Raw genomic sequence first — 13,982 nt, forward strand, 5'->3', positions numbered from 1 at the left:
AAACAAATAAAGTGTAAATGCTTGCTTATAGCAATCATTCAACTTTGAGCCAGAGCTAAACTGAGATGAATTGAACATTACAGCACTACAGAGCGCCAAATTCAAGTCCTATCTGAAAAGAGTCACAGGCCTGCCTACAGTAAGGAAACTGGCCACTAATTCAGCTGTGTCAGTTATTTTTCCTTTTCCTTCTTTTGGAAGTGGCCTGTAGAACTCAACTACGCTGCACAGTTTTTGTGACGGAGCTTAAACTAATGGCTCCAAAACAGCAGAGTATTGTTTCAGGCTCCATACTGCCTATAGGCTACTTGACTAGATAACAGAAATTGTGAAGAGTCGCAGGTACTGATTGTAGGGCCTCTTACAATCCTGGCAACGTTTCACATTGTGCACTCACTTGAAATGCCTTGAATATTCCAAAGGAAAAGTTTTTGGGTTTCATCCAGAGGACCACAGAATGTTAATCTGGACAGCACAGGCATTAGATCAGTTTGACCAGAAAGGAAGTTCATTAAGAGCGGTGTAAGGTTGTTCTGACTTGAGTAGCTCTTAGTAAGCTACAGTCTAGATTACCTTGTTACTTTGGTATTATGGTTCCCATTCTAAATTAATTGGTGGTTTCCTGCATTAGTAGTATAAAGGATTTCAGCACTGGGAAATACTAGTAGCATCCACCTGAAACTTAATTTTAAGGATATCCATATATTGCTAAGCCTGGCCTGTAAACCAAGTTTCAATCCTTTTTTGTTATCTAGATGGAGGGATTCCGTTCTTTCTAGTTAACCACTCCAACAGTGTCAGCTGGTGGTCTTGAAGTGGCATGGCAAAGGGTTATGGTCAACACAGAAACAGTGTTACTAGGCCTTTTACTTTTGCAGTGTCTTTCCCAAGTCTGACTTTGTCAGACACATTGTCAGAATAGGGTGTTTGCAGTGAAGTGGATGGGAACATTTCTATAAATATTGATGGCTTCTGAATCGGGTCAGAACTTTGGTATTACGCTTCAGCATATTTAAAAGAGCGAGAATTTCTCAGAATAGATCATACGAGTTTGGAAAGAGGTGGAAAAAATGGCACTTTCTTGTGGAAGGTGGTTTTTTCCTTAAATGAATTTTTAAGGTACTCTTTGAAATAACCTGGATTAAGCATATTTCTTATTTGATTTATTGCCACATTCCTATTCTTTTTCTATATGTGCTTTCATGTAGTAGAGTCAGCAATGGTTTGTGTTCACAACCTACAGCACTAGAAAACCCACAAAACTGTCTTATGGTTTCCTGAAGCTTGAAGTTTCACTTGTTGTCTCTTCCTTGTCTGAGACGTATATAAGATGCCTCTTTTCCTTCCAAGGAAGAGCATATTGCAGGAAAATGCAAAGTTCAATTCTAAGATCTGTTGAAAGAAAACTGAGAAGCTTCAATACTAGCTCCTGGACAGATTTTATCAGCTTGCCTTGAGATCTAGGAAGTCTTGACATTCTAGGTATGTCTTTACTTTTAACACAGATTCATCTTCCAGTCAGAAAAGGTAGTTGTCCTGGAACTCCTGAGAGAGTTTCAGTCCATCCCTAATAAATACACGAAGTGGCTTTTCTGTGGTAGTTGTGTTTGCTCTTCAGGAACTATTGGCCACAAACAGAACTTTGAAACTTTTCCCTTCTAGCTTCACTGGCTCTGACCACACAGGTTAGACCATTCAGGGAGGTAAAAGAGAGAGGTACAAGTTTGTGATTTTTTGCAGTAAATATTTAGCTCTTATAGATATGCATGGCACGGCATATTATCGGAGCCAGAATTATCCTCTATCTTTGAATGTCTTCTACAGGGATCTTCTGGTTTTCAACAATTTTGTTCTCTTTTTCTGATTCTTGGTCACTCATTCTGTCTGTGTCTCCATTGATCTTCTCTGAACTTGATGTAAGTGCTGATTAACTGCAGGAAGTGCTGCAGACCTCCCCTTTTTGAATCCTAGTCCCTGTGGGAAGGAAGTGGAAGCTGAAGGTTGTGCTTATTTTTTACTTACTAGACTGGAAGTGTGGATTGTTACTTTGCATCCACCTTAGTCCTTATATCAAGCATCAGTACCAGAAGAGATGTGTTTGCTGTTAAGAACCAGGTCTTGGTGGTCTGTATGGCTAGCCAGAGGTTCCCAAGTGCATGTGCTTCTTTCTGGAAGCGTGCTCAGCTGTATCCCCATAACAGAGTACGGGGGTATCCCCATCTCTGTGTATCCCCATCTGTTGGAGCTCCTTACCCTTTGCCCCTTATCCTTTGACATCTCTATCTCATTTTCACAGATAAAACGGATCTTGGAATGAACCAACTTCTCTTTGTTCTCCATTAGTATCCTTTTGTGCTTAGGACTTACATGGACAGGTTCCTCCATGTCTAAGAAGTTGTTCAGCATGAATGTTTGCAGATAATTTTTAGAGCTTTCACAGATTACATTATGTCTTAAGACATTCAGTACTTAGCACTTCTTTGTTGCTTACTGTTAACCCAGCCACTGCAGAAACATCATGTTGCCTCAGGATGGTTCCTACCTCTTATATAGCTTCTGTTCAGAGTAAACTCTGCCCATATATGGGTGGCTTTTTTGATTTCCCCGCATTCATAGGACCATAGGATGATTCAGGTTGGATTACAAGCTCAAGAAGTCTGTAGTCCAACCTCCTGCACAAAGTAGGGTCAGCTGTGAAGTCAGAGCCGGTTACTTAAGGCTTTATCAAGTCTAGAAACAATACAAAACATAGGGTGTTAAATATACTCTCACTTTTGTATTTGAACAGGACACTGCCTTTTTTGAAGACCCCCGAGATTTTTGTTTCGTTTGGGGTAAGGATTTTTGGTTCAGTACCCTCTTTTCACAGACTATCCTATTGAATTTTTAGTTGTGTCAGGAAAAGTTGTGGTGGTGCTGAAGCCAGCTGATGTCATTTGAATATTCTTGAGTGAACGTGCCATGCTTTTGCATTTCTGAAAAGTGTCCTTACTATTGTAATGTGCAGAACTGTCTCATAAACCTATAGTCATACCTTTCCTAGCTATGTCTCATAGCTGGGGACTCCAAATAGGGGGGAGAGAGGTTATCAAATCAAAACAAATGAAAACAAAATACCCCCTCTCCCAGAGTTTGTGTTCTTCCCCTGAACACCTAAATCACCCCAGAAGGATTTGCTCAGGAAGGTAGGTGAGCTGTGAATGTACATATTTAATTGTTTTTTTGCAATGAGGAGAGTCATTTGAGTGAGAAGATTACTTGTCCATATACGGAGATTCTTTCATATATGTTGTCCACATACGTATTTGCTATATGCTTATGTTATGTGCCCTGAAATCCGTAAAAAATTGTGGATATATGTTTTGGATAAACAAGGTGAGCTGGGGATTATAAGTAAGGTAGTGCATAGTGTGTTCTGTGCCCTTTGCACCATGTGCTTGAGGCACTGAAAAGACAGAACGCAGGCACAATCTAAAGCACTTTTAGGGCTAAAGATGTCTCCAAATTTAATATATGATATATTTATAGGTGGATATGCTCTGGATAGCAGTTTTAGCAAGAACTGGAGGTTTTTCAATAATCTTTCTGTCTGCTTAATAGTTTACCATTTACAGCAGTTTCAGTAATGTACATATATTTCATGGTTACTTCTGTCTTTGTGCTTTTTTCTGAAATGACGCTCCAGGTTTATTTCTACAGCTGAAAAGGCTGAATCACGTGGGTTATAAAAGTTCATCGTTCTGTGGCATATTCTACTCAGTAGCACTAAATAACAAAAGCATGGTTATTGTAGATTTTTAAGGTGTGCCTTTTAAGAACATAGGAATGAAATATTACTGCTGCTGTGATCTGTCTGGAAACATTTCTTTGTATTACCTTTGTTCAACATGGGTGATTTTATCAGGAGTTCTTAAAGTTTTTAGTTTCAAGAAAAAAAGTGAACTTCGGCCAACAAATTTAAGTTTGGTCCACCCGTGCTGCAAGAGAGCAGGAGCCATATGGCCACAATTAGTGTAGTTGTAAAATGAGTAAATAAGTCCTGGTGACAGGCATGGCGCATTTACAAACTTTTGTTTGCCTCCCTAACCACAGTAATGCAGCTTCCTGTAAGAGTAGTGTGACTGTGTGTGGCTCTGCAGAAACCTGGATAGTGTTACTAATTCTTGGTTTATGGTTAATTTTGACTTTTAATTCAATTTTCACTTCAAGTATCAATCATCAATTTGAAACTAAATGTGAGCTGAAAGAAAGAACTTTTATTTTTCCTCCAAACAAATGCTGATAAATAAATAATATAAATATGGGAAATGGTTTAAGGATAAAAAACCCTCCTGACTGAGCAAAACTAATCACTAATGCAGTCAAATATTATGTGCCCAAAGGCATATTTTTGTTACCTCAGTTTTAGCTGAATGTTTAAGGCATTCACTAATATATGTGCTCTGTGTTGGTCTGCCGCACATGAAGAATTTTATAATTCAAGCTTTTTTGTCTCTGAAACTCTTTGGCTATTGCAGTCTTACAGAACAATCGTTAATTCTGAAAGGAGCAGAATATCTTTAAACATAGATGACCTTTGCTTTATGTTAAAATCTAGTTAAATTTGCATAGTTTGACTTGGTTGTGTTTAAAGGTACTTAAACACAGTTTAAACAGCAACCACTGCTGAGGGCTGTTTTAGAAGATTGCTGTTTTATATACCTCAGCACTGGGCCATTGCACTTATTATTTCAAAGGCTTTTGGTGTCATAGGTCATAAGAGTTACCAGATTTTAATTTGGATCAACTGCCTCAAGTCTACAGCTCAGATTTTTCTGCAGCTGTGCTTTTAAAGATACATGTATATATTTTTTTTCTTTTTAGCCTTGTGAGGGGATAAGATTTCCTTTTTTGTTATCGCTTCATTTTTTTTTTCTCTTGTTTATTTTAACGTACAATTTTCTACACTGGGTGAGCGTCATACAACTGGAATACCTTTTACTGAAAAAACAGGGAAAAGATCTGTCACAATGAAAGCTAAAGTCGTCATGGTGGAGAGGGGAGTACACACAGGAGGTTGCCTGCCTTGATCTCCTTTAGGTGCTTTGAACAAAGGCAACTTCAGCTCCCAGTTGCCTTCTTTAGTTAGAAGTAATAAGTGGATTACTTAGTAAGCTATCATTTCTGGTCATTGGATTTGGTGCTCTGGCCAGGTAAATGATTCCTCATATAGGATAGATTTTTCCAAATAATGCTAAAATCATGCTCTGCACTATGTTTCAAGGCTATTTTTATTGGAGATCTAGCATAGCAAGTAAATGTTGGGGATGGTGCGCTGCATAAAAAATAAAGTAAGTAATTACTTTGCCAGTGTGTTATGTACATATTTGAATGTCCTGGATTTCCTAGTGATTCATGAAAATTTAGGCCATCTGGATTGGGTTTTAGCTTTTGATCTTCTGCCGTGATCCTTACAATCACCTAAGCTATTTTTATGCAGTATGTAATACCATTAGCTATCCAAGCTTATGAGCCTTTTTCTCACAGTAAGCATGATAAGTATTCTCATCATGTACATATCTCCTGTACTTCAATTTTTGTTTAAACATGGGTTTGTTATTGGGTTTAGTGCTTTGTATTTAATGGTTTGTATTTCAGAAGCAGCCTCCTCACCTGGAAGTTCTTACAAGATTTTACCCCAGAGTTGTTAATCTTTGACATACAATTGCAGAGGCACTTCAAAGCTCTAGGACTGAAGAACTGTTTCATTACTTCAAGCTTTGTTGAACAATGTGACAAACTTTGGGACCTCTTTATTCTAATTTTGTAGAAAAATAAAAGCTATTGTGTTTTTGTTATAGGCGAGATGGCAGGCCATTTCCTGTACCTTTCACCCTCCCTAGCAATCTGTGTGAGAAATTTATGCTAAGTTACAGAAGGGTCTTCTCAGTGTACGTCAAGTTCATCTGTACACTTTTGGTTTTCTTGGGTCAGGGTGTAATGTGGAACTGAACCTGATATTTCTGATACGTAGCTCAAGATGACTGTTGCTTATCAAGGCTGTTCCAACCACACTTCCAAATAATATGTGTGGATGGGATTACTTTCCTTCACTTTCGATCTTGTGTGGTGTATGACTCAGAGTTGTATGATGGGGATAAAAGATCACGTGGATATGCAGACTCATTCTGTGCTCCATGTACACCTTAACTATGCTCTGTCTTCCTACCGTGTCACATGACAAAGGTTATATTGTTGTTGTGTTTTGTTTCTCCTTTATGGTAGTGTGCTTATGCAGTGGAAGGATACAGGTTTTGTATGTAAAAGTGTTCCTTTCACATTTTAGGAGCGTAATGGCCAGAGCTAGGGAACTCCAGTCAGCACTTAGCAATTCGTAACTCTGCTTTAATTGGATGGTCTTTGTTACTGGAAAGTAGTGTTTGCTGAAATCTCATCAAATATTTTTTAAATTAACCGTTATTTTGTTTCCAAATTTTTTTTCCAAATCTCTCCCTAGATGGTAAAAGCAATCCAAGTTCTACGTATCCATCTGCTTGAACTAGAAAAGGTTAATGAACTCTGCAAGGATTTCTGTAGTCGTTACATTGCCTGCCTGAAGACAAAAATGAACAGTGAAACTCTATTGAGTGGAGAGCCTGGAAGTCCTTATTCACCTGTGCAATCTCAGGTATGTTTCAAATACAAGTAAGCGTATTTTTGCTTAGATTTCCTTAGGAAGTTATAACTACACTTCTATTAGTTTGCAAACAGAGTTTCTGTAGTTTCTTTACTTTCTCAAAATCGGTTATTAAGAGTAGAAAGAGCTGTATTTTTTGTGCACACCTGTGTGCCACTGCCTGATGGACAAATTTGTTAAAATGTGCCAGAACAGAGAGTCACTTTTTTTGTCTGTCTTCCTTTTATCATTTTCCCCTCAGTTTAGCAAATGGAGATACTCAGAATAGCCTGGATTTGCTGTTTTGTTGGAGGGAGGCTAGGAAACTATAAACAAAGGAGAAGAAAAAAATTCCATGTTAAGAAGGTCTCCTTAGTCTAGTTTGCTTCATTAAAATATTGAGATGGCTGATACTTTTTGTACACAATCTGTATTCTGGAACAAATAGACAATGTCTGATGGATTATAGTTGCAATATTTGGGACATATGTCATTGCATGTCACCTGGGGTGACTGTGTAATTATGAACAGTACCCATTTCTATACATCTGAACCTCAGTTTATATATAGTTGACATTACTGAAATACAATAACCAATTGCATTTTTTGTAGTAAATTGACAACAGTTAATTAACAACAGTTAGTACATTATGGTTGATGCTTCTGCTGTTAGATGCTGGAAAGTGAGCCCCTGCCATCCGAGTACCTACTAGATATCTAGTCTTAGGGGGGACGATCCTTCTCTGACTTGCTAATGTATCTGATGCTCTGTATTCTGAAAAGCCTCAATGACTTTTAAACTTCACCATCTGGACTCCTTACTTAGGTTTTGGTGTCTGGAAGTGTGGAAAGGAGAGTCTAAAATCAGACAAGAACAGCTTTTAAAAGATATTTTTTGTATGTCTGTTACAGTCTTCTGTAGAGACAGGAGGGACTGAATTTTGCATTTGGTAACAATAGAGATTATCTGTACGTATTAAGGAATGTGTAAGAGTTTGCATGGTCAGGGTTGAGTAAGAACTATCCTGAGCAGAATAAAACATATTGGGCATCTTGAATACTTAATGCATTATTTTGAAGTTGAAGGAATTAAGGTAATAACTAAAATTCTGAAGCTTTGATGCTTGTAATAAGAGCATCAGGGGTCCATTTAATCTGTCCTTTTTTCCCTTGTGCCTTTGGAAACTGTTTCTCTTACTATTTGTATACCTAGAATCATTTCTCTCCTAAAATTTCTCAAGATAGTTTTATGTCTTTTCTAACAGTTGCTTTCATGAGGGTTTTCAAAGGTAATGGTTGGTGATAATGAGAAAGTTAATGTAGGTAATGATGAACCTCTAATGAAGTCTCTTTCAAGTTAATCCTGTGATTAAACTCCAAATGTATTTTTAGAGCCAAAATTACACAAGCATGCTTTATCTCCTTTTTTAAAAAAAAAAGAAAACACAACTTCAAAAAAAATGCAAGCAACTAATTGTTTTGTTTTTCTAGCAAATTCCAAGTGCCATTGCAGGCACGCTCAGTCCCCAAGGGATTATGGTGCCAGCATCAGCATTGCAGCAGGGAAATGTAACTATGGCAACAGTAGCAGGTATGACACAGTAAAGAAAAACTGGCACCTTGCTCTTCATTTTGGTTTCTTTTATAGTTGTTGCAAAAAATACTCAAACACTTTTAAAATGTGTTTTAACTCCTAATACCTGAAAAGTTGTTATAATACTTACTGGTGCCTTACTGGTTTCCAAATGTTTGTCTAACTTACACGTGTACCAAGTATGCATATGTGAGTGGAGGTTACATATATATAATATTAAAAGATCTTTCTGTGCAGCGCTACTTTTGTTAAAAGATATTTCGAGACTGGGGTTTTTTTTTTTTACTCTTTTTTTTTTTTTTTCCTTCAAAAAAAGAATTCTGTTTGACAAAAACATGCATTACCTAAATTATTGCACTTGCTAGCTGTCTCATGATGTATGGACTTTGGTACCACACCTACAAGTCTGTGAAATCCTTGTTGTCCAAGTTGTTCTGCTATTGTATGGAGATGACATTTGAACTGAAATGTTTTCTCTTGCTTCTAAGCAAGATTTTAAAACAAACAAACAGGAAAAAAACCCCTTGACTACAAATGCAACAAAGCAATGCAGTCTGCTCCTACAGCATGTACTTGCAGAGAGGCTATCCTGAGACACAATATGTGCTTTGTGGCTTTGGTGTCCAGGAGCCCCTATGCATTCACCAAGATTCTGTCACCTTAGTTGACCCGAACATCTAGATGTCACCCAGCTGACTGCCCTAACCAGTCAACACACATAGGTGTGGTTTTGGTGTTGTGACCCTTGTTGGCTGAAGAGTTAGCTCAGTTAAAACGATGAAACTGTTTTATAGCCTGATAGTCATGGCACTTTCCTTTGAAAATAGATTTAGAATGCCTAAAATACAGGGAAACATAATAAAATTTCATACAGATTTTTGTGGATGGAAAAAAATTTAGTGTAGCAAAGAGCACATCTTACATGCTTACTAGAAAAGAATAGTTGATACGTTATCAAAACTGTTGTATTGTTTGCAGTGCTGATGTGTTTGTGTATTTAAAGAGAATAATATTTGAAGGGCTTTTACTTACCTATAATCTTTGTTGCTGTTTTGTTTTAAGGGGGAACAGTGTATCAGCCAGTCACTGTGGTCACTCCACAAGGTCAAGTGGTGACACAAGCACTGTCACCTGGGACTATTCGTATCCAGAACTCTCAGGTTTGTTACATGGGCTTCACAGAATAGTATTCTGGGTTCAAATAAATCCACTGGTTTTAAGAGTTTTGGTTTACATTTGACACAGTCAGAATGAGCTCTGTGTACGCACACATAGTAACTAATGTAAAATTAATGCAAGCACTGCTATAGGAGTTACAAGTTGTATAACATGACATAAGGTCCCAGACAGATCTCCCTTGCCATGACAGGTCATCATAGTTCCTACCTGTTAAGTATCTTTTTTTACTGATGGCAGAAAAGTATAGGTACATGGATTGAAAAAAAAAAAAAAAAAAAAACCACCCCCAAACACAACAAACAAACAAACAAGAAAACCCCACCAAACCAAAAAACCCTCTGAATAAAATAGACCCTCTTTCAATGATTAAAACTTTTTCTAATTGTTGAACTAGGTTTATGGCTGGATAGATTTACTATATTGCATTATGGTGCCACACTGCTGCTGTCAGAAATTTGACTTTTTATCACGATGGCAACCACTAGTACTGTGAAACTGTATGTATTTCAGAATTTATGTATGTTGAGAAGCATTTTGCCATAAAACCTTCAAAATGCTCAGTTGAGACTATGGGACATCCTCACATTGGGCTCATTATATCATACCCTAAAAGGTAAGGGCCAGCACTCTTTTTTGGGGAGGCTCTTAAGAGTTGGATCTGGAGAGCTCAAAGAAACAACTAAGGAAAAGGAAACAGGAAAACTAAGCCATCTTCAGTTACAGAAAACCTTGCTAGCTTTCCCTTGGAGCAGGAAGTGGTAAATCAAATCTTCCAGGAATCCGGAGTCGATTAAAAATGTGAATGAGGAGCTACCATCTCCACAGCATAAAATCTGTTGGTAATCACTGACTCACTGTCTTCTCTCCTTCCTTCTTCTAACCTTCCAACTGAAAAAGTATGCTTAGTGTATTCTTACTGTCTTTTTATTGGCAGTAGCATGCGTGTACTTGCCCATATTCTTCCCTAGAATGCATGCAGTTCTGTCCTCAGATACCTTTCAGAAAGAAATGTGTAAAATTACTCTCCTAGACTGAAGCGGTTTTGAAGAAAAATGCTTTTTATACCTCTGATGGAAAAAAAATAAACAAAAAAAGGACATGACCTTCTATATAGATATGTGTGGCTACTCTTGATGTTAGTTGGAATCTCCAAACCCACTTATACATAGGTTTGGACATGTATTCCTTGTCACCCATAGGAAATCCTTCTTCAGATTCTTCTTTTTCAGTGTTTCAGAATGCTGTGGAGGTAGGGGAAAAATACTGGGGGAAAGCTATTGGAAGTTCATTCTGAAGCCTCCATATACAAACAGATTATTGAGAATGTAAAACATTATTTTGGAAATAAAAGTATGCTCCAAATATGTATTTGTTGTAATTTGATAGCTTAGACCTCGTTTAAAACTTGTTTCATACAGGACATAGACATAATAACTGGCTTGAAGAAATAGCTCCATATTGTCTGAAAAACCTGATTTAGAATTATTTCAGTTACAATTGTCTGAAATATAATCTCTCATGCAATTTATATGCTGTTTCTTCTTATCTCTGCATAGGCATTTAAGACTGTATTCCCTAATGTTCAGATAACCGATGTGCAAATGATTTGATGTATCCATAGGAAGTGAAAAAGAAAGCAAAAATGGGAAATAAATATGAACCTTTAGGAAAATAGTAAGAGTGTTGTAAAGTGAATTAAGGGTTCTATTGTATATATCTTCTTGCTCTTTGAGAATTTAGATGCATTTATTTAGCAGGACCTTTAGCATCTTTATTTGCAACTCTAGAATAATAATTAATTTTACTTTAAGTCCTTCGTTTAAGTCTTAGGTCAGTACTATTTTACAGCTTACATAATTATTTATGTTTGCACACAGTGAGTATATTCAGCACTGTGTTTTTAAATTGCTCTTCACATGTGCAAATGACTACATAGGGTGACAAGGCAATCAGATCCCTAGGGTAGTGTAGATTAGTACAGAGGATCATTAATCTGCCATGTATCTACATAGGTGGATTTTATTCTAAATTATAGTAAATCAGCATTTGGCTATTGCCACAAGATCACATACACAGCCTGATAACACCTGTAATTCTTAAAACAGAAGTTACGTAAAATGTGAAAACTGTAGAAATCCAATACAGCATTTTCTCTGGACAAAGACGTTTTGGAATGGTGTTGTAGGAGAGCTGCTATTGTAAGTCTTCCTTAGCAAATAAAGTAGCTTTTTATAATCGGCATACCTCAAGCCTAATTTATTTTCATTCTTTCTATAAATGACTTATTCATACATTGATACAGAATACTGCTATTATTATGTTAACTGCCTTATTTCTTCTAAAATTATATGTGCAGCTTCAGTTGCAATTAAACCAAGATCTAGGCATCTTGCATCAAGATGATGGCTCATCAAAAAATAAAAGAGGAGTTCTTCCCAAGCACGCTACAAATGTGATGAGATCTTGGCTTTTTCAGCACATAGGGGTAAGGACTGAACATGATCAGGAGTCACAGGTTTTTATGTAACTCTTTTATGCGGTCTCTTGTGATTTTGCTTCATAAAGAACATGAATTTATTCTGTTGTCATTTGTGTAATCTCAGTTCAGTTTTCCCTGAAGTCATTTGGAGTAGTTCCACAGTCTAATGTCTGTTGATTTCATTATTGTTTTAATAAGTATTGTTACATTTGTACCTCATGATCTCAATAAACATTGTTAAAAGGGATCTTTCTTCATTTCATTGTGTTGAGAACTTAACGCTCTCTACACCCTGGTTCACGGCACAAGGAAAAATAGTTCCATCTGTGTTTTGTGGCGTCTTTTTGTAGAGGACAATGTCGATTTTTCTGGCTTTATCTCCTTTCCAACAATCCTTCTAATGTGTACCAAGTGTGTCACTATCTACTTGTGCTTTCAATAGAATATCTTTCCTTTGCATAAATACTTATCCTGAAAGGATAAATGGGTCTCAAGTTATATCACAATGTTTAGTTGATTGATATTTTGTCTTTTACAATTATTTTACAACAGACAAATGATACAGGGAAACTGCATGTATGCTTCTTATGTTACATACACAGTCTTCATCCTTTTAGTTCAGAGTAGCTTTATTTAACTAGAAAATACTTGTCAGTACTCTCATAGGACATTGCCTTTAGACAGCATAACTGATCAGATCTTATCACATGCTGTGTTGCCCAGCGGTCACGCTGTTTAATAAAGACTGTCAGCCATGAGAAGCTTTTTCTTCTGAATTACACATCAGCAGTTTAATGGTGTCATATACACTTTCAAGGATAAAATCAGTTTTGTGCAGTAAAGCATTCTTTGTTAAATGATTTTTATCTATAAAAGTTTGTGAGGTTTCTAAAGCTTGTTTTTCAACTAGTCCGTCTTAATCTAGCGGCTTTAATCAGTTGTAATAAAGGAGTCCTTATTTTTGATGAGGAGATGAAACAAGCTTATGCCTTTTTTGTTTGCTTTTTTGTCTTGTTTAGCATCCATATCCAACAGAGGATGAGAAGAAACAGATTGCAGCACAAACAAATCTGACACTACTCCAGGTTAACAATTGGTAAGAGCAAAAACTCTTACTTAATGTCTGTCCTTGTCTCCACATGCTTACAACATAGAGAAATTGTTAAGAGTATAGCTTGGACATCTGGAGTTGAACTTACTGTTCTATATATGTTACAAAATTTGTATAAAAATACAAGAATTATGCACTAATACACAAGCGTATTTTATAGTGAGGTATAGTAATACTTGTGGCATTTAAATTATGTAAGGCCTCCAGAAAACTTTGCAATATTAAGGAATTACATTCTATTCTATCGCTGAAAGAGATGGAAGTATTCTCATGTCTCTTCTGAAAGTAAAGAAATTGAAGTTTAAAGCTGCTTAGTGACCTGAAGCTCTGAAACGTGTTCTCTGGTAATCATGGTTGCAAACGTTTAAGAAGTTACTGCCAACAGATACTCATTCTGCTCTCATATCAAAGGATGCTATCCTCTGAGCAGTGATGTCCGAATGGAGAGTGTCAGTACCTTAGCTACTCTAGTTCATGGTTCAACATGTTTTAGCATGTCTTATCATCAGTAAGGGTTTAAGATAATACACCTGCCCCTGCAGAAGAGAGGAGTAAGGCTGCTGACATGCATCCTATTTTGCTTGTGGTATTGGTCCAACAGGGATCTTCCCCAGATTTCAAAGATGACGCTGGCTGTATGGCTGCAGAGGGGTCCAGTGGGGAAATACTCAAGATAGTGGCAGTACACTAGTTCCTAAAAGTGGAACAGTGTAACTATGCCTGTGTGACATGGTAGTAATGGAGCTCTATGGTACTGGGATCCAACTAATGTCTCTGTAAAGGATTACATTACACCATGTGGACCTGCCAGCTGCACCCTACTTCCTTCCATTGCAAGTAAAGATGGGTCCTGGATGTGTTTGTCAGATTTAGCAAGGGATGCTATCCTCAGTCACAGCTCCTTGCCACAGCTAAGCTACGTTGAAATTGATTCAGTTAACTGCTGGTAGCTAAGTGAGATGGG

General features: G+C 37.2%; 1 protein-coding gene across 13 annotated transcripts in view; it reads left to right on the forward strand.

The window, feature by feature from the left end:
* The window catches only part of PKNOX1 (PBX/knotted 1 homeobox 1), a 48,321-nt gene that overhangs the window by 26,144 nt on the left and 8,195 nt on the right, over positions 1-13,982 (forward strand). For 12 of the 13 annotated variants that reach the window (XM_075519403.1, XM_075519414.1, XM_075519378.1 and 9 more), the window contains 5 exons: positions 6,497-6,667; positions 8,147-8,246; positions 9,312-9,409; positions 11,785-11,913; positions 12,927-13,003. In XM_075519403.1, the coding sequence (XP_075375518.1) occupies positions 6,497-6,667; positions 8,147-8,246; positions 9,312-9,409; positions 11,785-11,913; positions 12,927-13,003 (575 nt within the window). The remainder of the gene's footprint in view (positions 1-6,496; positions 6,668-8,146; positions 8,247-9,311; positions 9,410-11,784; positions 11,914-12,926; positions 13,004-13,982) is intronic. The other variant, XM_075519433.1, reaches the window with a different exon arrangement.

This window comes from Mycteria americana, chromosome 1, assembly GCF_035582795.1.
Source record: "Mycteria americana isolate JAX WOST 10 ecotype Jacksonville Zoo and Gardens chromosome 1, USCA_MyAme_1.0, whole genome shotgun sequence".
Lineage (NCBI taxonomy): Eukaryota > Metazoa > Chordata > Aves > Ciconiiformes > Ciconiidae > Mycteria > Mycteria americana.